Here is a 23,470-nt window from a genome sequence, read left to right on the forward strand (position 1 = left end):
AGGGAGGAGACGGGAAGGGAGCTGGGGGTCGGTAGACCCTGGTCCGCCTGAACCCCCGGCGGCACCAGCCTGGCACCTGCCCCAGCGCAGGGCGTGGGGGCCCCACTCACCAGGGTCCAGGCCATGCTGCTCCAGCAGCCGCAGGACCTGCCGACCCAGCGCTCTGGGGCTCAGCCTCTCCAGCCTCAAGGTCGTCTGCGGGTACCTTCTGCAGGAGAGAGACACGGCTCATGCCCAGCAACGCTTTCTCTCGATTAACGCATCTCAAGATTTTACCTTTCATCAATGTCATACACGTGCACAGTTCAAAAGCCAAGTCTTCTTACAAGGCTCAGAGAAAGGCAGCACGTCAGTACGCCCCTCCTGCCGCCAGTCACCCGCACGACAATTTTGAGGTGGTCTACGTTTGCCCCATGTTTCCAAGAACCACTTTGTATTGTGGCCTCTCGATGATTCAGTTTTAGGTGTTTTGTACGATGTCTCACCACAGAAGGCTCCTCTCCCCAAACAACAGCACCCACGGTTCCAGTTAATTGGGCACAAGCAGCTTCTACAATATCACGATGGTGCAAATATGACTGGCGGCTAAGCCACAGCCTCCTCTTCTCTGCGGGTTAATCCTTGCTGGTCTGATTGCTTCCTTAGCCTCCTGTCCTGTGGACAGAGCCCACATCACCCTGCGCCCCTCTCCCCGCCACTGGCTGCTCCCAGACCCCTGTCCATCACTGTCCTGGTGGCCCTGCACCTCTCCTGTCCCTAGGCCAGGGCAAAGTGGCTCTGCAGGCGCCTCCCAGGGGCGAGGCGTGGACCTGGAGACGGTGCCCTAGGCCTCACACTGGACTGCGTCTGGCTGGGCTGAAGCCTGCGCCGGCACTGCTCCTGGAACCGGTCTGACTCCTGCTCTTTCTGAGGGTTTAGGGTCCTGGTCCTCAGTGTGGGTCTCTCTCCATCCACCCAGGACTGGGTCTGGAGTGAATTCCTCCATGTTTTCCCTTCTTTCTTTCTGGAATTCCCATTATTTGGATGTTGGGTCTTCTTGACAGAATCTGCCATTTTTTTAAAAAAAAACTTTCCTCTCTGCTTTTCCTTCTTTGTTCATTTATTTTGTATGACATTGGGAAGATATCTTCAAGTTTATCTTCCAAACCTTTTATTGAGACTTTCATTCTGCCATCACGTTTTTAACTGACAAGTCTGTTCTGTATTCCAAAGGCGCCCTCTGTATAGCTCTGTTTATTTCAGACACAGAAACTCTCTACAGGCCTCAATTACAGCTTTCGTGTTTGTTTTTAAGTGATTTTCTGCTTCCTCTAAGCTCCAGATAGACTGGCCAGAGGTCTCAGAGCCCTGGCTGTGTTCCCCTGCGCAGGGGGCTTTTCTGGGGGATAGAAATCGTCAAATTGATTCTAAAATTCATATACAAGTGCAAAGGGCCCAGAATAATTAAAAACAACTTTGACACAGAAGAACAGCATTGGAGGGCTAACCCTGTCTGACTCAGGACTTGCTGTGAGGCTACGGCGGTCAGAACATGTGCCACAGACAGAGCAGAAGAGGACAGAGAGACCCACACATATATGGACACCTGACAGAGGCACAAAGTCAACTCTGTGGGAAAGGACAGTCTTTTACAACAAATGCTGCTGGAACAATTAGACATCAGCTGTTAAAAAAAAAAACAAAAAAACTTCAATCCACACCTAGCACCCCATATGAAAATTCTCCAAAAATGGGCCATAGATTGAAATGTAAAACCTAAAATTATAAAACTTCTAGAAGTAAACAGGAGAAAATGTTTGTGCCCTAGAGTTAGGCAAAGATTTCTTAGCTATGATACTAAAAGCATGACGCAAAAATTTTTTTAATTTATAAACTGGACTTCAACAAATTAAGAACTTTTGTTCTTTGAAAGATCATTAAAAGAATGAGAAGCTGCACCACAGGGTGAAACGTCTGCAAATAACATGTCTGTTAAGGGCCTTTAACCCAGATTATATTTCTAAATCTCTCAAAACTCAGTAATGAAAACAGTCAACCTAATTAAAAAGTGTGTAGGGACTTCCCTGGTGGTGCAGTGGTTAAACTGCGAGCTCCCAATGCAGGGGGCCTGGGTTCGATTCCTGGTCAGGGAACTAGATCCCACATGCATGCCGCAACTAAGAGTTTGCATGCCACAACTAAGGCGCCCGCCTGCCACAAATAAGACCGGTGCAGCCAAATTAAATAAATAAATAAAATATTTTTTTAAAAAAAAAGTGTAAAAGATGGAGCAGCTAATTCACCAAAGAAGACACACAGATGGCAAATAAGCAAATGAAAATACACTTCACACCCTTAGTCATTAGGGACTGCAAATCAAAAGCACAAAAAGATACCACTCCATGCCCATTAGAACCGCGGACGTTACAGGCTGACCAGGCCGTGGGCCAGCGAGGATGTGGGGCTGGCGATTCTCGCCTGCTGCTGGAGGGAATGGGAAACGTGCAGCCGCCCTGGAAAAGTTTGATGGTTTCTCAAAAAATTAATCCACACGCGTCACATGACCCAGGCATCACACTCCAGGGTGTTCACCCAAGAGAAATGAAGACATACGTCCACGCAAAGCCTTGGGCACGAATGTTCACAGCAGCGGTGTGTGTAACAGACAAAACCTGGAAACACCCAAATATCCATCGATGAGTGAATGGATAAGCAAACCATAGTGCAGCTACACACGGCAACACCACTCAGCACTAAGAAATGAAATAACGTGGATGAATCTCAGAATAATTGTGCTGGGGGACAGAAGCCAGACGACATAACTCCACTTACATAATGTACTAGAAAATGAAAAGGAATCTACAGTAACACAAAGCAGATCAGCGGTCCTCAGGGGGTGGTGGGGGGTGGGGGGGGGTTGTGCTCAGCACCTGGATTGTGGTGATGGTTTCGTGGACACATACATACATCAAAAGTTACAAAATTACACACTCCGAACACAGAGTTCATTATATAGTAATCATACTTTAAGAAAACTTAGAGAAAAATGATGCTTGCTGTAGTTTTCTTTTCAGTACTATCCTTTATCAGATAAAGGAAGTTTCCTTATATTTGTAGTTTGCTGAGAGTTTTTATCATAAATAAGGTTTGAATTTTATAATTTTTATATACGTTGAGATGCTTACATAGTTTTGTTATCTAATCTGTTGACAGGGTGAATGCCGATGGATTTTTAAATGTTTTACCAACCTCGCGTTCCTTAAATAATCCCACTAGATCATGGTGTATAAACTTTTGAAAAAATCGAGTTTACTTTTTTTAGGGCAGTTTTAGGTTCACAGCAAAGCTGAGCAGACCATGACACACACTGTCAGCATCCCCACCAGATGGTCCACTTGTCACAGTGATCAACCCACCTGGACACGTCATCCTCACCCACACACAGTCCATGGTTTACCTTGGGGCCACTCTTGGTGTCGTACATTCTATGCGCTTTGACAGATGCCTAGGTACCCACGATTACAGTGACATACAGAGTAGTTTCATTGCCCTAAGAATCCTCGGTGCTCTCCTAGTCGTTCCTCCCTCCCCATAATCCCTGATCCTTTTATTGTCTCTATAGCTTGGCCTTTTCCAGAATGTCATATAGCTGGAATCTCACAGCAGTAGCCTTTTCAGATTGGCTTCTCTCACTTTGTAATTTGCATCTAAGTTTCCTCCCTGTCTTTTCACGGCTTGATGGCTCATGTCTTTCTAGCTCTGAATAATATTCCATTGTCTGGATGGACCACAGTTTATTTATCCATCCAACTACTGGAGGACATCTTGGTTCCTTCCAAGTTTCGGCAACTATAAATAGAGTTGCTGTAAACACTCAAGTGCAGGTTTTTGTGTGGACAGAGGTTTTCAATGTCTTTGGGTAAATACCAAGTGGTGCGATGGCTTGGTCACATGGCAAGAATGTGTTTAGTTTTGTAAGAAAGCACTAGACTGTCCTTCAAAGTGGCTGTAGCACTTCGTATTCCCACCAGCAGTGACGAGAGTTCTTGTTGCTTCACATCCTCGCCAGCATTTGGCGATGTCAGTGTTCTGGATTCTGTCCATTCTAATAGGGGTGTCATGATATCTCGTTTTAATTTGCATTTCCCCGAGGACATACGATGTAGAGCATCCTTTCATGTGCTTATCTGTCATTCGTGTATCTTCTCTGCTGAGGTATCTGGATCTTTGGTCCGTTTTTAAAATCAGGTTGTTGGTTTGCTTTCTTTTCTAAAAAAATTTATTTAATTTATTTATTTTTGTCTGCGTTGGGTTTTCGTTACTGCGCACGGGCTTTCTCCAGTTGCCGGGAATGGGGGCTACTCTTTGTTGCGGTGCGCGGGCTTCTCACTGGGGTGGTTTCTCTTGTTGTGGAGCACAGGCTCTATGTGTGCAACTTCAGTAGTTGTGGCTCACGGGCTCAGTAGTTGTGGCTCGTGGGCTCTAGAGCGCAGGCTCAGTGGTTGTGGTGCATGGGCTTAGTTGCTCCGCAGCACGTGGGATCTTCCCGGACCAGGGCTCAAACCTGTGTCCCTTGCATTGGCAGGCAGATTCTTAACCACTGCGCCACCAGGGAAGCCCATGGTTGTTTGTTTTCCTACTGCTGAGTTTTAAGGTAACTTTCTATGTTTTGGATAACAGTCCTTTATCAGATGTGTCTTTGCTAATATTTTCTCGCACTTTGAGCTTGTCTTCTCATTTTCTTAACTCTTTAATATATTAGTTGATTTGATTGCTAATATTTTGTTTAGTATTTTTGCACCTATGTTCATGAGATACACTGCACTTTAATTTTCCTTTCTCCTAATGTCTTTTTCGAGTTTTGGTATCAAGCCTTAAACTAGCTGAATAAAACAAGTTGGGGACTTCCCTGGTGGTCCAGTGGTTACGAATCCGCCTGCCAATGAAGGGGACATGTGTTCCATCCCTGGTCCGGGAAGATCCCACAGGCCTCGGGGCAACTAAGCCCGCGTGCCACAACTACTGAGCCTGCGCCCTAGAGCCCGCAAGCCGCAACTACTGAGCCCACGTGCTGCAACCACTGAAGCCTGCACACCTAGAGCCCATGTGCCACAACCACCGAGCCCACGTGCCTCAACTACTGAAGCCCGCATGCCTAGAGCCTGTGCTCTGCAATAAGAGAAGCCACCGCAATGAGAAGCCTGCACACTGCAATGAAGAGTAGCCCCCACTCGCTGCAACTAGAGAAAGCCCCTGTGCAGCAACGAAGACCCAACGCAGCCAAAAAAAAGAAAAAAAAGTTGGGATGTGCTCTTTCTTTTTACATTCTCTGGAAGAATTTGTGTAAGATTGGTACGATCTCTTCCTTAAACACTTGAAGGAATTCACTTGTGAAGCCATCTAAATCCATAGTTTTCTTTGTGGTAAAGTTTTAAACTACAGATGCAATTTATTTAATAGATGTAGGACTATTCAAATTTTCTATTTTTTCAGTTTTGTAAGTTGTGTTTTGCAAGAATTTGGTCTGTTACATCTAAACTGTTAAATGTATTTGCATCAAGTTGTAAACAACGTTTATTACCATTTTAAAGTCTGTAAGGTCTGTAGTGACGTTCTACTTTTCATTCCTGATATGGGTAATTTGTATTTATCTCTTTCTTTCTTAGCATCTCTTTATGATCTGTGCCTAAATCAATTATTTTATTGGAAGTTACAAAATGGTGATTTCTAACTTTATCATTCCTTTCCATTTATTAGCTGACATACCCTGTAAAAGAGTTTTGCTCCCTGCCTTTGAGCATCACTCCAGACTCATGCATTTTTAAAAATATTTATTTATTTATTTATGGCTGCGTTGGGTCTTCGTTGCTGCACACAGGCTTTCTTTAGTTGCAGTGAGCAGGGGCTACTCTTCGTTATGGTGCACGGGCTTCTCTTGTTGCACAGCACGGAGCTCTAGGCACGCGGGCCTCAGTAGTTGTGGCACATGGGCTCAGTAGTTGTGGCTCGCAGGCTCTGGAGCACAGGCTCAGTAGTTGTGGCGCACGGGGTGAGTTGCTCTGCGGCACGTGGGATCTTCTCTGACCAGGGCTCAAACCCGTGTCCCCTGCATTGGCAGGCGGATTCTCAACCACTGCGCCACCAGGGAAGCCCCGACTCGTGCATTTTTAAAAATCCAAGGTATTTTTATGCTCTATTATTGTTTCCATTCTCAGTCTACTCCCCAAGGAGCCTTTGTTCCTTTGAGTGGAGAATGGCATCTAGAAACCAAGATCTGGTTGCTAGGTGTGCTCACCGCTACGGGAGGTCATCGCTTCTGAGCCCTTTCAGAGCACAGCATGAGGACATTTAAAAAAACCATTAAATATCCGTGTTAAATCGAACTCACGGGCCCCCCACTCTCCACCCGTGTGTCTCCCCCCTTCCCCGTCCGTACTGCTCCACCTATATTTCTCTCTCCTTTTTAGTGCATAATAAAAGCAGTGGCAGCAACACAACGTGTGCCTGGCCTGCTGCTTTGTTCACTTCGTAGGGTGTGAAGTCACGACAGCCCTTTGAGACAGAATTAGTCCCATTTTAGGGACGAGGAAAACACCCAGCTCCAGGGGAGGGAGGGTCCAGGGAGGCCTGCCGCCAGAGCCCAAGGCCTGACTCTCAAGTGAGAGGGTCCGGGCTGCAGGGCGCACGGACAGGGCGCCCAGCCCCGCTGCCTGCTGAGGGACAGGTGGCCAAGGAGCCTTGGCAGTCGCAGTGCACTTCCCCTCAGCCACCCCAGGGAGGTGGGAGGAAGCCCTTCTCCTTCCAGATGCCCATGCTCAGGGGACGCCCTGGGGTCACACGCACACGCACACACGTGGGCTCCCTGTTGGCATGCTGCCTCTTCTCTGTAACTGCTGGGACAGGGTTCACAGCAGGCGCTCCACAAACATTTATTACATGAAGGAAGAAACGAAGGAACCAGTGAATGGATAAGAGATATGACTTGCAGAACTGCGTAAGGAAGGAGTCCCCGTGGAGAATTATTTGTGCTCGTCTCAGAGCATTAAACCCGGCCTCCTGGCTCCTGAAGCAGGTCTCTTGCCCACCTGGCCGGGGCTCACCTGGAGAGGCGGTGTGGGGTGACTTTCCCACGTGCCTACTGCCCCTGCCAAGTCCCTGCCCCCACCCCACCCCGGGCCCCCGTGGGGTTCACCTGGCGACGACTCTGATGTCAAAGCCGGGCTGGCACCAGGAGTCCATGAGGGCCAGCAGCCTCCGCTGGAGGTCGGGAAAGCCATCCACGTAGCGTTCCACAAGGTCTGCCTTGTCCTGGAGGAGCAGGGGGATGCACATCTACGGGGAAACACACCTTCAGGCCGCAGCTCCACCGCACCCAAGACCCCGGACTCACTTCCAGCCCAGTGCAGGGAGTGGCCAGAGCATCAGAACCAAGGGGCCTGGAGGCTGGTCCATGCAACTTGCCTCCCCCGGGGAGCTTGGGGGCCCAACCAAGTGTCTGAGGACCTCGCGAAGCCCCACGCCCGGCTCACGGCCTGCGCCCCATGCTCGGGCCCCTGCACACACACACACAGGCCCCGCCGCTCCCTGGGCCCCGTCCCTGGGGGGCTCTGTGGTCACCCCATCTCCATCGGGAAGGATGAGAGGCTCCAAGACACAAGGGGGCTCCTGGAGGGGCCCCATTGTCCCCTTGTCTTCACCGAGCAGGGTGGGGTGGGCAGGATGGCGACCAACTACCGGCCATGGCCCTGCTGGCCGAGAAATGCCCGTCACGGGCAAGACGGCACCAGCACGTGGCCTGGCGCAAGCTCACAAGACCCCCAAACTGCCTGAGCCCTCAGGGAGGCCACAAGGGAGCCCCTGGCCGTGGTGTTGGGCACTGGGACATACGGGCCACTCCCCTTGAAAGAACCAGGTCTCGACAAAGCCCCCTCCCAGTGGCCCCTGTGGAAGACCCCTCCTCACCTGCCTTCCCCTCCCCCAGGTGGTCACATAGGGCAGGCTGTCTGGAGCCCAGATTGGACGGAGGCCCATCTGCTAAACCAGGGCTCCAGGTGGGCGGTCCTTGTGGGAGCCCCCATTCCTGAGAACCCTTCCAGCCACCCCAGAGCAGAGACGGAATGCCTGGTGAGCTCCTGGCGATCGGCCACTTTCTGAGCACGTTACACCAATGCCTGCTGACCACGCACAGGCCCTTGCTGGCCCCTCCCTTCCCCTAGTCCTGGACCCTTCACATGTGACCCCTGCCCTCCAGCGCCCTGGGCCCAGCCGTGTGGGGAGCAAAGCTCAGGGCTCAGTGGGAGGGACCCTCCCTACACCATGTTTCTGGAGCCCTGGAGCTGGAAGCTACGCAGTTTGCATGAGAATGATCCTTACCTTCTCAACATCAAGATCTGCCTGCAGCCGCAGCTTTGCGCCCAGCACGATGGCCTGGGAAACAGAGGGACCGGATGACACTGGGCCTGGGGGGGACAGGAGGTGCCACAGGTAGGGGCTCCCGCCCTTCTGCAGCCCCCACTCCCACCCCGTCACCGCCCAGTCGCTGCAGGCACAGCCACGGGGCCGGTCCAGTTCCAGCCATGTGGCCCCCAGCCAAGCGGCCGGAAACCAGGCAGTGCTCCGGCCTACAAGCCCCCCTGTGCTGAGCCAGGCCCCGCACGCGGTGGGGTGGGCGGAACGACCCCTGTGCCCTCCAGACTGGGGTGCGGCCTGGTCGGGGCCGCAAAGTGCGAGCTGAGCCAGGTGGCCTGGGTCCTGGCTTGCCGACGAGAGGGTGGAGGACGCAGAGGGAGGGACAGAAGCCCCAATCACCTAGCCATGGGGCCTGGACACGGTGCACACCGCTCTCCCCACGTCTGCTCTTGCTGCCCCACTCCTCCCGGGAGCATCCCCTCCCACCATTCACAGTGCCCACAGCGAGGGCACTCTGTGCGCCCGGGAGGCCCGAGGGACTGCGGCGGCCCTGACACGCGGGGCTCCTTCAGGCCTCTGAACCCTTTCCACAAGCCACACCACGTGCCCCAGTGACTAGGAGTCGTCGGATGGGGCAGGCTCGCTCCAGGTCCATGGCAGCGGGACCGGCGTGGTCGTGCATTGGGGGCATGCAGAGAGCTGCCCCAGGAGCCACAGAGCAAGAGGCTCTGAATCCCCCCACCCCCCCAGGCAGCCCCTCATATGGGGCAGTGGGCACGCTGGGCGGCCTGCCCTACACGGGGCGCGTGACCCTCCCCCGACTCAGCAGAGGAAACGGCGCGGCCCTGGGCGCCCGCACGTAGCGCAGGCCGCTCTGCTATTAATAATTTCCATACATCGTGCTCCCATTATGAGCAAAAATAACTAGCCAGGCAGCCCGGCCCCGCCCCCTGCAGCTCACAGAAGGCCCAAAATAGCGGCCTGGGAAAGGCTGCTCCGGTGGAGGCCTGGACCGCGCGGCGGGGGCGCGGGGCTGGGGGGCCTCTCCCTGCGCGGCACTGACCCGGCGCCCCGCGGCCTGGCCGGTGTCCAGGAGCTCAGCCTCGGCCAGGCCCCAGGGGGCCCAGGGCCAGGGGAAGGGGGGTGCAGGGCTTGGGCGAGGGGGATAAAGCAGAAATGGGGGAGGGGCTGGGGCGGGGCCAGGGAAGGAGCCAGGGTTGAGGAGAGGGTGCAGGGCTTGGGGGAGGGGCCCAGGGCTGCGGGCGGGGTGCAGGTGCCACCACGTGGGGGCCTTCCTGGGCACCACTCCAGCCTCACAGGATGGCACTGACCTCTTCTGGATGGGAAACCCCCGAGAATTTGAGGGAGATCCGGACCCTCATCCAAGAAGGCCAGAGTGCACACACTGGCGGCCTCACACACTTTATTCAGAACCTGGGGTGGTCAGAACCCCGTCCCCAGTGTCCTGCATCTGCTGGACCCTTGCCTGGCTTCCAGGCTACTGAAGGGCCAACATCTGGACCTGGGCTTGATCGGGCCATGCCACGGTTGGAGAAGGGGCCGTGGGAGGGACGACTGGGGCCTGGGACCCTCCCACCCCCCAGATCAGGCCCTGGGCAGTGACCTGGGAGTGGGGAGGGGAGGGGGCAGCGAGGTGAGCCCCTTGCTTCTCACCACTCTGCTGGGCTGTCGCCCTCCATCGTCTGAGGATCCAGCTCCTCAACAGGCCCCCCCCCGCCCCCCTCCCCGTGAGGGGTGCACAGCCCTGGCCACAGGACGACACTGTCAGAGGGTTTGGGTCCCCTTCTCTCTGCCTGCTTCCTCCAGGGCAGCCAGCCTCTATCCAGGCCAGGCTGGAGCCTCTGTGCACCCAGGCTGCCCTCTTTTGGCCAGGCAGCCTGCGTGGACACTGAGGGGTGTGGCCAGAGCATCCAGGGATGGAAGGCCATGGACACCCCCAGGGACAGTCTGGGAAGTGCCCTCATCCTGCCCCCGCAGCCCTGGGGAGCTCTGTAGCCTGGAGGCTGGGGGGAGCACAAGACGAGGAGGGGGACCGTTTGGCCTCACCCGGCCACGGGAGGGCGCCCTAACTCCATCGGGGGCGGCCACGGTTACCTGGCAGCAGAACCTCCTCTAGGAAGCCCCGGGCCTGGACTCCACCTTGGATCTATTGGGCCTGGCTGAGAACTGGATTCTGGTCACTTCTCAGTCTGAGCTTCTGCTGAGGGGCCAGCAGGCCAGGCTGCCCACGGCTTACCACCGGTCACGTGGCCACGTGGGGGGTCCCGCGGATGCAGGAAGATCGCCTCCTGGCCCAGGTGCCTGCAACTGGCTCCAGATCCAGGCCGGGAAGCAGGCCCAATGGGAGGAGGGTAGTGGCCGGGACCTGCAGATGGACCCTGCCCAGGGCTGGGCCCACCTGGCACCTTGCGGGCCTCCCTGACCTCCACCCAGGAGGCTGAGAGCCAGCCACCGAGAAGAGGGCTGCCCTGCGGCCGGGTCAGGGCGGGGCTGCAGGGACCTCTGACCAGACGGACCCCAGAGCTGCCGCTTTGGGGGAAAGTAACTAAGAAGACCAGAGGGGCTGGGGCGGTGGCAGCGGGAAGAGCCCTGCACGGACGCCCGACTGCCCGCTCGGCCAGCAGGGGGGCTGGGCAGGTGCCCAGACCCGGCAGCCGGGCCCCGGGACGGGCCTTCCATCCTCGGCGGCTCAGCGTGGGCCTGGAGCCAAGGGGCTTTTTTTTTTTTTTTTTCTTTAAAGCAAAGCTATCTTTTTACCTTGATAAGCTGTTTAAAAAATGTAAATAAAATAATGCAGCAGACAAAAGCAGGCATTCACGCGGCTGGGGCCGGCCGCCGCCCTCGACATGAAATATCGCAGCGCATTAAGTCGTGAGTCCCCGCTAATCCGAGCGGACAGGCCTGAAGGCGGCCCCTCGGCGGCGCGGCGGTGGGCACTGGAGCGTGCACTGCCTGCCGGGCCGCCCCGCTCGGGGACAATGGCCTTTCTTCGCACGAGGGGCCTGTGCGGGACAAGAGCCCCCTTTGTGTGCAAGTCTTGCCTCAGAGCGCGAGGGAGGCGCATTCGGCCGCCCAGACGCTCTTTGAAAGGCCTGAGCGTAACAGGAGACGCGACACACCAGCCCGCCTTCTGCCTCGGCGCCCGTTCAGCCCCGGCCAAGCCCCGAGCAGCCGGGCGCCCGGTCCCTGCGCCGCCATCGTGGCCGCGCAGCATATCCTCCACCTGGGCCTGGGCCGCACACCTCCGTTCTGACGGGCCTCCTCACCGGGAAGAGGGCCCCGTGTGGGGTGGGCCTGGGACCCGCCTGGGTGCCGGCCGCACCCCACACCTGTTGGCACCCTGGCACCAGAACCTTTGGGCCCCACGAGGCAGCGGGGGAGGTGAGCCCGGAGGGAGCCTCTGGGCCCTGGGTGCTGGACTCACCACCCAGGGAGAGGGCACCTCTGAGCCGGGCGCCCAGGGCTGCCCCACCTCCCCTGCCCTGCAAGGGCATCGCGTGTCTCGCATCTCGGGGTGCGCGGAGCCCCGGGCCCCCTGCGCCTGCAGCACAGCTCAGAGCTTCGCTGACAGCGTCCCCTTGCTGTTCGCCCGTGGGCCCCGCCGCTCCCGACCTCAGCCGCAGACGGGTCATCCGCCGTGAACACTGGGCCAGGACCCCAGAGCTCCCTCTGCATTTCAGAACCTTCTAGGCTTCAACGAGGACCGCTGCTGCTCACGAAGGACACTCAGCAAACCCACCAAGCTTCCCAAAGCCCCCAGTTCCCACCCAGAGACCTGCAGCCACTAAGCCCCACGTTTGCGCTCCTGGCCCAGCCCTGCCCACGACAAGGGAGCAAAACGCCCTCCCCCTCGGGCGGCCCCCAACCCACATGCGTCGCACACGCTGGGGACTCCTGACTGACGTGGCTGAGAGTCTGCGCCCCAAGCCGGCACGATGCCCCACAACCGATCTTCTGAAAACCACAGGTGTGCCGGGGCCGGTCCCTGGGGTGGGAGCCAGCAGGGCCCTCGGGACGCAGACCCTCACAGGGTCACCACCACTGGCCCGACCCAGTCCGAGGGACCCAGCAAACAGGCAGGGGTGGGCACCACCCAGAGTGTGGCCCCCGGCTCTGGGGCAGGGCCGCACGACAGGTCCGGCAGGCCGAGCGCAGCCTACAGATGCCCGGCCACGTGCTCTGTTACCGACCAGGACTAGAGCACAGTGGCCAGTCCCCCGGCCTGGCGTGGTGGTGGCTTCAGGGCCCCCCACGCAGGGAGGGTCTGTCCTCATGGAGCAGCAGCTGGGCCCCAAGGGGCCTCGGCTCCCCCGCCCCCAGGCCAGGCCAGCACAGGACCAAGTGACCTTTGGGTGAGTCTGGGCTGGGGCAGGAGAAGACAGAAGCGGGCCCCGGGTCCGATCTGGGCCCGGGGCACAGAGACTGCGGCTAGCTTCTCCCACACCTGCACTTCTCAGCCCCCCGGAGAGCAATTCTGGGAGTTAACAAAGGGAGCTGGGCCGCAGCCACGCGGGCTTCTGGGCCAGAGCTGGGCGTCCCCACGCCGCTGACCGAGGGGGAGAGGCCGGCGGGCACCTGGGGAGGAAGGGCCCTGAGCGTGGTGCAGACCAGGCAGGGTGTGGGCGGCTGTACCCAGCCTCTTTCTCAGTCGGTCAGCGCGAGGGGCTCCCAGGGCTGCCACGCCAGGCACGAACCTGACATGGTCCCCAGGGCAGCTGGTCCCCAAAAGCCTGCACACCAGACATGAGGCCCCCTGCAAGGCCCCCCACGCTGGAGGGCAGAGGGGACACTTCTGGGCTCGGCGCCTCGAGCCCCAGCCTGGCTCCTTCCCACCCCGCTGACCCACGTGGAGGCCCAGCCCGTGGACGAGAGGCCCAGAGCCACAGGGAGGGTCTCACTCACTTCTTTGAACTTGCCCTCCTGGTGCAGCCGGTGGACGTGAGCCAGAAGGGGGCTCCGGTCTGCATCCTGCAGCTGGAAGATGCTGACCAGCGGCTCCACGAGGCCGGGGGGGCTCTCGGCAAGGAGCTTGACCGCACGGGCCTGCAGCTGCTTCAGCCCTGGGCTGCCCTGGAGGCCCCAGACCCAGCTTCAGTGGAGGCGGCAACCGGAGTCGCGGGGCCTGATGCGGGTGGGGGGTTGGTGCTTGGGCAGGCCCCGTGCGGCCAGCACCTGGCAGCCCAGAGCCAGTGGATGGATGCTGTGGGTGAGCAGGGGCTGGCTGGCAGGGGCACAGGCAAGGGAGCCGAGGTCGGCCCGGCGTGTGGCTCTCGGGAGGCCGAGAGCCCCCGACCACCGTGGGCGACCTCCACAGGCCAGGTGCGCGTGGGAACCCCGTGCCGAGGCCGGGACGGGCTGGGAAGGGGCAGGCTGTGGGCCGCGGGCAGGGCTCACCCGGGCCGGCCCCGGGCACAGCTGTGCCTGCAAGCAGCGCTTCAGCTCACGGGCGACCCAGGCCTCCAGGGAGGGGCCCTTCCCCCGCCAGCCCCGGCTGCTGTCCAGCATGTCCAGGAGGGCGGCGAGCGGGTCCTCCAGGGTGGCGAATCCCCTCTGGGCTTCCTCCCGGAGCTGTGGAGACACAAGGCCTCGCTGTGGTGAGTCCTCCTGCTGGCCTCCCCCACCCACACGGAGCCGCCCACACCTTCCTGGTCTGCTGCACCCAGGCCGGGCACAGGGACCGTCCAGGCCAATGGTCCTGCAAAGGCTGGGGCTTGCTCCCCAGGCCAGACCCTGGGCGGAGCTCCTCTGTGCCCTGACCACCCGCGTGGCACGCATGGGACATGGCGCTGGCCCTTCAGAGATGGTGACAGGTCAGCAGGGCCCAGCAAGCAACAGGAGACAGAAAAAAGGAAAAAACCCCAACTGAAAAATGCCTTTTGTTTACTTTTCTACCTCCTGTGCTGGGAAGCTCTGGGGGACACGTAAGAGCTGCAAGACAGAGACAAGAACAGGTGTGTCCCCAACACCCACGTCCAGGGGGACAACATGCATCTCACCACCGTCTCTAGAGCAGCTGGGCGTCCTCTGCGTGACCAGCAGGGCCCTGTGCACGGCCAGCCCGCCACGCCCTGCCCGCTCCAGTGGTTCAGGTCACTGCAGCTCCCTTGACCGAGGACCTGCTGGGGTCCGGCCCAGGGTGGACCTGCAGGCGTCAAGTGTGAGCTCAGGGGGCCGAAGCCCTCGCACCCAAGGGCTCTCTGGAAGGGGCTGCCCTCGCTGTGGCTGTTGGAACTCACCTGAGATGGCCTCAAACAGACCCTGAGGACAGCTGTCACCCTCCAGGATGGATAGGCAAGGCCACACACACCTCTCAGGGGTCTGAAGGGCACCAGCAGGGGGCTGCGGTTCCCACAGAGCCTGGGGGCCACCGTCCAGCATTGCCCGAGGAGGGGGCGGGGTCTCCATCAGCACCACACCCCTTGCTTGGGAAAAGGAAAGGTCTAGAAGGACCCAGCTCTGGCCTTTGGATTTGGATTTATTTCCACGTGTGCTCAGGAGGTTGGTCCTGGGGACGGCCCTGGGGACCTGGCCCTCAGCCACCAGAGGGAAAAAGCTGCACTAAGGTGAGCTCACAATGAAAAACAACAGGACACACAAGGAACAATTCACCATGAGTGGTGACCGCAAGCAGGGTGATCAAAGCTCTAAGAGTAAAGAACAGTAAGATATCGGTTTGGGGATGAAAATAGAATACAAATATGTCTAGAATTATAAAAGAAAACAATAATCAATAAATAAGTAAAGAATAAGACGCAAGTGGCCCTGAGCGGTAGCTGCAGCCCTGGGGTGGAACTCACGCACCAGGGTTGGGCCCCAGGGGTTTACGTCTGGCCCCGTGTCGCCCTCCCGTGCTACCCCTGCCCTTGGCGTGGTGGGCTCAGCGTCCATGTCGACGATCCTCCGGACCCCTGGCTCTGAGACCCTGGCTGACCTCCTCTCTCCTTCCCTCCTGCCCTCTGGCCTCCCCTTCATCTCCAGATTCCCTGTCCTGTCCAGTCCCTGAAAACTCCACGTGCTCTGCTGGGCTCCAGCTGCTCTCATGCGGCCGCCCCCTGGGTCCCTCTGCTGCTCTCTTGGCCCCCAGGACACTCTGGCTCATCTGCACCCTCGTCCTCAGGGCTTGAGCCACCGCATCTCCAGCTGCTGGCCCCTTGGTTATCACACACGTCCGAGCTTGGACACTGCACAGCGTGGTGCCGGCTGCTCACAGGAACCCGGGACAAGCTCTGGTGAGCAAACGTGCGTCCCCTCCAGGCGGGAGCTTTCGCCAAGTAGGGAACTCAGAGTGTTTATATAACTAACCACAAAACAAGCCTGTCCTGTGCAAAAACCAAAACAGATGGACCGGGCTCCTTCACAGCCAGAAACAAACAGCTAACCGACATCAAGACACAGCCCTGTGTTTCTCTGGAAATGAACAACAGGTTAGTCGAAGGAGACACAGCGAAAATCAGAAAACAGGAAGGACGATGGACCCCTACACATCAAACTGGTGACGAACAGAACTCGGGGGGAAGGTGCGGCGTTAAATGCAGCATCGGAAACCAAGACTCCTGGAAACCGATGCCTTGGGCGTCCGGCTACCTGAAGGCTGAGATCAGCCCCGGGAAAGAGGCACAAGGCCGGGGGAGGGGCAGCGCTGCCGGGAGACGTGGGGGTCAGGAACCGGGAGGGACCTCCGGCCGAAACCGTGGTGACGTGGAGGAAGCGGACGCTTCCCAGAGAAATAAATCCAGAGACAGACACTCTGCCCAGGAACAACCATTAGGGAGACAGCCCCCAGGCTTCATTTGCAGGCCCCCCACCCGCGCCCCGCCGCCCCCGGGGCAGCGCCCGGCTCATCCTCAGGCTCTGTAGGCCTCTGGCTCCTGCCTTCAGTGAACAGGGATGGAGGGTCGAGCCGAGCTCAAAAGCCGGCTCACCGTGACACCAGGGCAGAGGATACCACCTCGCAATGAGCCCGCTCCCAACTGGAAGGCTGGACAGCACCACAGCCCTGTTGCCTGAGTCTCACCCTCAAGCCACAGGGCACGAAACTGGAAAATCAAAAAACGTTTGGCTTTTGCAAAAACTCTGGATTCTCCAGCTGATGGCTAGAGATGGCTGCTTTCAGGCCTAAGCGCAGGCAGTGGATGGGCCGTTATCTGCCCAGCCGTGCGGGGAGCCCAGGCCTGTCCAGAGAGGAGGCCGGCTGCTGGCCCTCCTCCACCACGAAGCGCTGTGGAAGCCTGGAGTTTACCTGCTCCGGACGCCTGCCCGACCAGCCTGCCCCAGGTCTGGGTGCCCTGCCCACCCTCGGCGGGCAGCTGGAGGCCAGGCTGGCACTAGAGGATGTGGCCCTCTCCCTCCAGCCACGCGTGGGCCCGTCCTCCCCAGGAGCCAGGGCAGCCTCCCTCGCCCTTTCGATGCCTCAAGGGAGCAAAGTGCAGAGAAGGAGCGGCCGAGGGCCAGTAACTGCACCACCCCCGGGGGCCACGAGGCAGAGTTGTCCTCCTGGCACAGGTCACGGCGGGACACTGTCTGGGCAGTGGCAGCTGCCACTGCAGGACCCCCAAGTGGCCGTGGAAGACCCTGGCAGCCTCCCCGCCAGAGCTCCTCCCGCCGGACCACACGCATCCCCCCCGCTGTCCAGGCGGGCTGTCCTGCTGCCCCTCTGGGAGAGGGGGCAGCGGGCGAGGCCCGGCAGGTGCCCCGCACTGCCCGGAAGCTGGTGGTGGGCACAGGCCCTCCCTGCCTGCTCTGAGCGTCCAGCAGGCCTTGTCCCACGGCTCCAATCCCATGCACCCCCCAGAACATTTGGACACGGCAGCCTGCCGAGGCTGGCGGCCCGGTGCCCACACCCCGAGTACTCACCTGTCCCAGCTCCCGAGTGGACCACAGCGTCTGCAGAGTTTGCAGGAACAGCAGCGGGTCCCGGCCTGAAGGGACAAGACAAGGGCCGAGGAGGGGCTGAGGGGCAGGTGGGAGCCGAGGCCTGGGGGCTCCCGCAGATGCCGCCCAGCGCCCACGGCCCCTTGTGCCCTCTCTGCCCCTTCCCCAGGACCGTGGCCCGGCCACCCAGCAGGGCTGCTTCCCGCAGTGCCCACCGGGGTGGGCTTCCCCTGACAGCTCAGGGAGCCTGGCCTCAGATTTAAGCCGCGATGGGTTCAGAGTGGCCGTGTGAGTGGGGAAGGGGCGTCGGCCGCCGGGGCTAAGTCGGCAGTACTGACCTGGCCCCCCACGGGCAAGGCCCGCCCAGCGGGGTATGCCGCCCACAAACCCATCCACCGCCCACCATGTCTGGCCTCTGGCCCCTGCCGAGGCCCCGCGGTGGTTCCGGCCTCTGTCTCCCCCGTCTCCCCTCCGCCCTGTCCCAGCCCCGGGTGAGCCCCATGCAGGCTGGCCACTCCCCAAAGCTTCCCCACCCCCATGGCCGCTGCTCCCTGAAGCCGCTGTCCCTGCTGCAGAACGGGGCATGGAGTCATGACACAGGTGCCACTCAGCCCAGTGCTGGCCGGGACAGGGGAGGTCGGGGTCACCCTCCTGCTGGAAAAGGGCCGGCGCCCTCAGGCGAGATCCAAGGCCAGTGCCAAGGAGAGCTGGCTGGCCTGGAAAGGTCGCTGCTGCCAGCTCTTGGCTTGGGAAAGAAAGCTGTTTCTGAGGCCAGGGGACCAGGGACCCAGCTCCGAGGTGCCCATGGCCACCAGCGCCCCCTGGCTGCGGGCCCGCCCCTGGGCCTCACGCTCCCTGCACTCCAGGCGGGGCTCCCTCCTCCCCAGCGCCTCACTGCAGCCCTGCCAGCCTCAGCAGCACCTCCCTGGCCTAACCCACTCCCCCACCCCCGCTCCCTGGCAGCCCGAGGCTTGAGGCCCAGCCCCTCCTTGCCTTGCAAGTTCTGCTTCAAAGGCCCAGGCGCTGTAACCTTTCCAGCCCCGCTGAGAAATTACAGACAAACCTTCCGGTTCTTTTTTTTTTTTTAAGCTGAATGACCACACTGTATGTATGTATTTATTTACCTGGCTGCGCCGGGTCTTAGTTGCGGCATGCATGCGGGATCTAGCTCCCTGACCAGGGATCGAACCCGGGCCCCCTGCATTGGGAGCGCGGAGTCTTAGCCTTCTGGCCCTTTTGTTCAGAACCAGCAGGCGCCAAGGCCCAGAGCCCAGGGAGGACCGGAAGGAAAGCAGCCAAGGGGGGTCTGGGCTCCCGGTGTGTCCCCGACCCCAGCCCAGGGGTGGGAGAAGCCCCTGGCACTTAGCCAGGACCTCGGCCACACCTCGCATATGGTGGGGGTCAGGGTCAGGGGTCAGGACCCCAGCCATGCCCTCACATGGTGTGGGTCGGGGTCAGGCGTCAGAGTCAGGACCTGACCATCAGTGCACACACTGGGGCAGGGGAGGCCACTAACAGACTCTCCCGGCCAAATCTGGGGGATCAGGAGCCCAGGTGGCTTCACCTGCGAACCTACCCAAGAATCAGGGGGACGACAGCAACCTGCTGGCTCCATGCAGGAGGCGGGATGGAGGGAAAGGCTGGGGACCTGAGCCACACCCTGGGGGACAGCCCCCGAGCACACGGGCTCAGGGACCCGGGAGAGACGCCCGTGTACACCACAGGAGGGTCCGTCCCAGAAAGCAAGGCTGGCTGGACAACTGAAGGTCCATCAGCCTGGTTCGCTAGTGAAATAAAGGACGGAAGTCACATGATGCTCTCAATAGAGGCAGAACAAGCATCTCTTAAGGGAGAGTTCTAGTTATAATTTAAGAAATAACTCAGCAAACTAGAAGAGAAGGAACTTCCTTAGCCAGACAAAAGGCACCTATAAAAAACCCTCAGCGAACACAGAACTCAATGCTGAAAGCTTTCCCCTAAGACGCAAACACCAGGAGGATGCCCACTGTGTATTCGACGCCGGTGCAGAGCAGCAAGAGGGAAAAATTAAGGCCACAGAACTTAGAAAGGAAAAAATAAAAGCATCAGCACTCTGACCAATAAACTCTGGTCCCTCCAGACAATGGAATATTATTCAGCACTAAAAAGACATGAGCCATCAAGCCATGAAAAGACAGGGAGGAAACTTAAATGCCAATTACTAAGTGAGAGAAGCCAATCGGGAAAGGCTGCAGACTACGTTCGTAGTATGATTCCAACTCTGACGCTCTGGAAAAGGCAGAGCTACGGGGTCAGTATGAAGATGAGGAGTTGCCGGGGGCTTGGGGGAGGGAGGATGAACAGGAGAGCGTGGGGCGTTCAGGGCAGTGAAACGACTCTGTGAACCTTCAGCGGCAGATAACACGCCACTCTGCACCGTCCAAGCCCCCAGAACGCACAACGCCGGGAGTGAGCCCCAAGGTAGACTACAGAATTCGGGTGATGATGGCGTGTCCAGGCAGATCCCTCACTCGTCACAAGTGCCCCATCTGGTGGGGATGGTGATAATGGGGGAGGTGGTGCGTGTGGGAGGGGCAGGGGTAGATGGGAAATCTCCACGTTCTTCTCCATTTTGCTGTGAACCGAAAACTGCTCTAAAAAATAAAGTCTTTAAAAGTAAAAACAATACCCCAAAACGTCGTTATGCACTGAACAAATGATTCATGTTTTTAGAAAGCAATGAAGAATCTAAAGACAAGTATTAGAATTACTCAATGGACTTATTTCAGCATGGATGGTGAACACAAGGCCAGTATTAAGAAATCCATTGTTGGGGCTTCCCTGGTGGTCCAGTGGTTAGGGCTCTGCACTTCCATTGCAGGGGGCCCGGGTTCAATCCCTGGTTGGGGAACTAAGATCCCTCAAGCCACTTTGGTGCGGCCAAAAAAAAAAAAAGTCCACTGTTCCCTCCATACTAGCGACAGACAGAAATGTACATTTAAAAAATATCAGGTACAGTAACATAAGAAATTTCAAATTTCTTGGGATAAATGTAACAAAAGAAGTTCATGCAAAAAATATAAAATGTCACTGAGAGGGGCTTCCCTGGTGGCACAGTGGTTAAGAACCCGCCTGCCAGTGCAGGGGACACGGGTTCGAGCCCTGGTCTGGGAAGATCCCACATGCTGCGGAGCAACTAAGCCCGTGCGCCTAAACTACTGAGCCTGTGCTCTAGAGCCTGCGAGCCACAACTGCTGAGCTCGTATGCCACAACTACTGAGCCCACAAGCCACAAGTACTGAGCCCGCAAGCCACAACTACTGAAGCCCGCGCGCCTAGAGCCCGTGCTCCGCAACAAGAGAAGCCACCGCGATGAGAAGCCCGCACATCGCAACAAAGAGGAGCCCCCGCTCGCCGCAACTAGAGAAAGCCCGCGTGCAGTGACGAAGACCCAACACAGCCAAAAATAAATAAATTAAAAAAAAAACGTCACTGAGAACAAAATTAAAAGACCTGATTCAGGACGGGCTATACCGTACAATCAGTAATATGCAAAGTTGTCAATTCTCCCCGAATTAATCAGCAGACCCCGCACTCTAGCCCAAACAGTAGCAGTGTGCGCGGGTGCGGGGGGACTACCTTAACCACAGGGAAACCAGAGGACCGCCCCACCCAGACCAGAGCCACAGGGCTTAAGGCTGAGCGCGTGGCCCAGGGAGGGGGGACTTGGAGCCGGAACTGGGCCTGCATGGGCCAGGGTGTGCGGCCAGTGTGGGAAACGGTATAACCTTATTGAAAACACTGGGATGTCACCCCCATCTCACACTACAGAAAACCCACCAGGGGCTGTAGGTCTCACTGTGAAGACAGATCAACAGAGCCTCTGCAGGGCACCTGCACAATACCTTGATGACCTCGGGACACGGTTAAGTCAAGAATTCCTACCAAAAGAAAGGGTCTAGCAGGCGCCAGCCAAAGGTCTCCCTCTTCCCCACCGGGCCCTGCAGACCACGCCCAGTGCGAGGAAAGTCTGACAGGGTCAGGCTGGGCCAGGCTGCTCTCTGTTCACGGCTCCCCCAGGCCCAGTGCCCTTTTGGGTCCAAGCCACAGGCCAGGCTGCACCCTCGGTCACTCACACCCTCGGCCTTCAAGCCGCTGCCCAAGCACCGCTGACCCGCCGGCCTGGCCCCCTCACCTGACACTGCACGTGGGATGCGGGTTTGCTGTCTGTCCCCTCCCGATGCTGCCAGCTCCCGGCGGTGACCATGTTGGCCCTGTTCAAGGCCGTGGCCCAGGCCTTGAGGGACACTCTATAGTGACTGCTGGACGTGCCAAGGCCAGACTTGCACGCGCAGACAAGGTCACCAGCTTCCGTGGCCATGGGCAGACACCCGGGAAGCCCAAGTTGGAGCTGGAGGGGCCCCGGGGCCGGTGTGAATGTGGGCCCGGGCCTGAGTGCAGCAGGCACCAAAGGCCGGCACAAGGAGGACTCATCGAGCACGGGATGCCCGGCCTGGGGCCACCCTGCCAGCCGAGAGTGGGCCAGTCCCACTCCCTTGACACAGGGATGCACCACAGGAGGCCGGGCTGAGCTAGGAGGGCGGGCACGGGGGCCTTCTGTACACAGGGTGGACATCAGCCGTGGCTGCAGCCTGGCCACCGCTGCCACCTCCCCACCCTGGGCCCGGGACTGGGCCACCCTGATATCCTGGACCTGCTGGCCAGGGGTGGCCAGACGGCAGGTCAGGGGCGGCAGGGCAGGTGGCCTCTGGCCTGGTACCTGCCCCCTGACACCGCCCCAGGAGCACGTGGGTGAGGGCGGGCGGGCAGCAGTGCGTCCAGAGGACACTGAAACTCAAGCTCAAGAATCAAACTTTGGGACTTCCCTGGTGGCGCAGGGGTTAAGAATCCAGTCCCAATGCAGGGAACACGGGTTCGGGCCCTGGTCCGGGAAGATCCCACATGCCGCAGAGCACCTAAGCCCGTGCGCCACAACGACTGAGCCTGCACTCTAGAGCCCGCGATCCACAACTACGGAGCCCGCGTGCTGCTACTACTGAAGCCTGTGCGCCTGGAGCCCATGCTCCGCAACAAGAGAAGCCACCACAATGAGAAGCCCGTGCACCACAGAGAAGAGTAACCCCCGCTCGCCGCAACTAGAGAAAGCCCGCACGCAGCAATGAAGACCCAGCACAGCCAAAAATACATAAATAAATTAAAAAAAAAAAAAAAAGCACTGCTGAAGACAGAAGAATAGAGAGAAAGGCAACGGGCCCCAAACAAGTGGTTCTTCTCTCACGATCCCAGATTCTGTGGGTCAGGAATTTAGACGGGCTCCTCCCCAGGGCCTCAGGCACACACCCGAGCCCGGCTCCCAGGGCAAGGCCTCGGGAAGCACCACTCAAGGGCAGAAGCAGACCCCACCTTGTGGGAAGGCGTTGTGAGCCCCCAGTCCTGCCTGATACTGGGATGAGATGGTGTCAGATGCCTCTTTGGCCAACCATAAATGTAATGAAATCTAGTAAAAACAGCAACGGATTTCTGTAGAAGCAAGCAAGCTATTCTGACGTCTATATGGAAAATAAACAAGAAACGAGAGAGAAGCAACGAGAGGTTTAGTCCTGCCGGATGCAGCAGGTCATAAAACCACCGCCACCAAATAGCGTGAGGCAGCAGGTGAACAGAGCAGAAAGCCGGGGAGACTCCACACATGGGGAGCTCAGTGTTGCTGGGTGTCCCAGTGGTCCTCCAGGATGGACTGGACCCATTCCTCACCTCTCACAGCAAAATAAATTCCACTGGGTCAAAGACTAAAGAGGATCACAGCTAACGCCTCCACAGCCCACACGCCGGCAGTCTTTCATTCACAGATGGAGCTAAGTATAGGGCAACAACTATTTTTCTCAGGTAAGGAAACAGAAAGGTATGTAACTTGCCCATGGTCACACAGCCAGGAAGGTGGGTGCTGTGTCGCCTGTTTTCACAGCCTCCCTCAGGTCACAGCCCAAGGATGGTTCCACAGCCCCAAGGGCTGGGGGACCCCCCACCCCAGCCCTAACACAGGGAGGGCCAGGCCTGGAGGTTCCGGGTACTGCACGAGCCTGTGAGGGGTGGCGGGGCAGGGACGGGGCTTCCTGGCGGGTCGCGCCTGCCCCTCCCTCCATGCTGAGAAGTGATTCAGCTCTGTCTGCCTGACTTTCGAATTTCCCAA

At 58.4% G+C, this 23,470-nt stretch overlaps 1 protein-coding gene across 7 annotated transcripts in view; it reads right to left on the reverse strand.

Moving 5' to 3' along the window:
- Window positions 1-23,470, reverse strand: part of EXD3 (exonuclease 3'-5' domain containing 3) — a 76,798-nt gene that overhangs the window by 36,079 nt on the left and 17,249 nt on the right. For 5 of the 7 annotated variants that reach the window (XM_089914068.1, XM_022578056.2, XM_089914069.1 and 2 more), the window contains exons 3-8: window positions 17,263-17,327; window positions 13,804-13,977; window positions 13,312-13,479; window positions 8,353-8,406; window positions 7,172-7,311; window positions 111-208 (exon numbers count right to left, since the gene is read on the reverse strand). In XM_089914068.1, the coding sequence (XP_089770194.1) occupies window positions 111-208; window positions 7,172-7,311; window positions 8,353-8,406; window positions 13,312-13,479; window positions 13,804-13,977; window positions 17,263-17,327 (699 nt within the window). Of the gene's footprint in view, window positions 1-110; window positions 209-7,171; window positions 7,312-8,352; window positions 8,407-13,311; window positions 13,480-13,803; window positions 13,978-14,405; window positions 14,552-14,645; window positions 16,644-17,262; window positions 17,328-23,470 lie in introns of those variants that run through there. The other 2 variants (XM_022578052.3, XM_089914067.1) reach the window with 2 other exon arrangements.

Source organism: Delphinapterus leucas, chromosome 6, assembly GCF_059928025.1.
Source record: "Delphinapterus leucas isolate spDelLeu-1000000601 "Yukka" chromosome 6, BTC_Dleu_Yukka2, whole genome shotgun sequence".
NCBI lineage: Eukaryota > Metazoa > Chordata > Mammalia > Artiodactyla > Monodontidae > Delphinapterus > Delphinapterus leucas.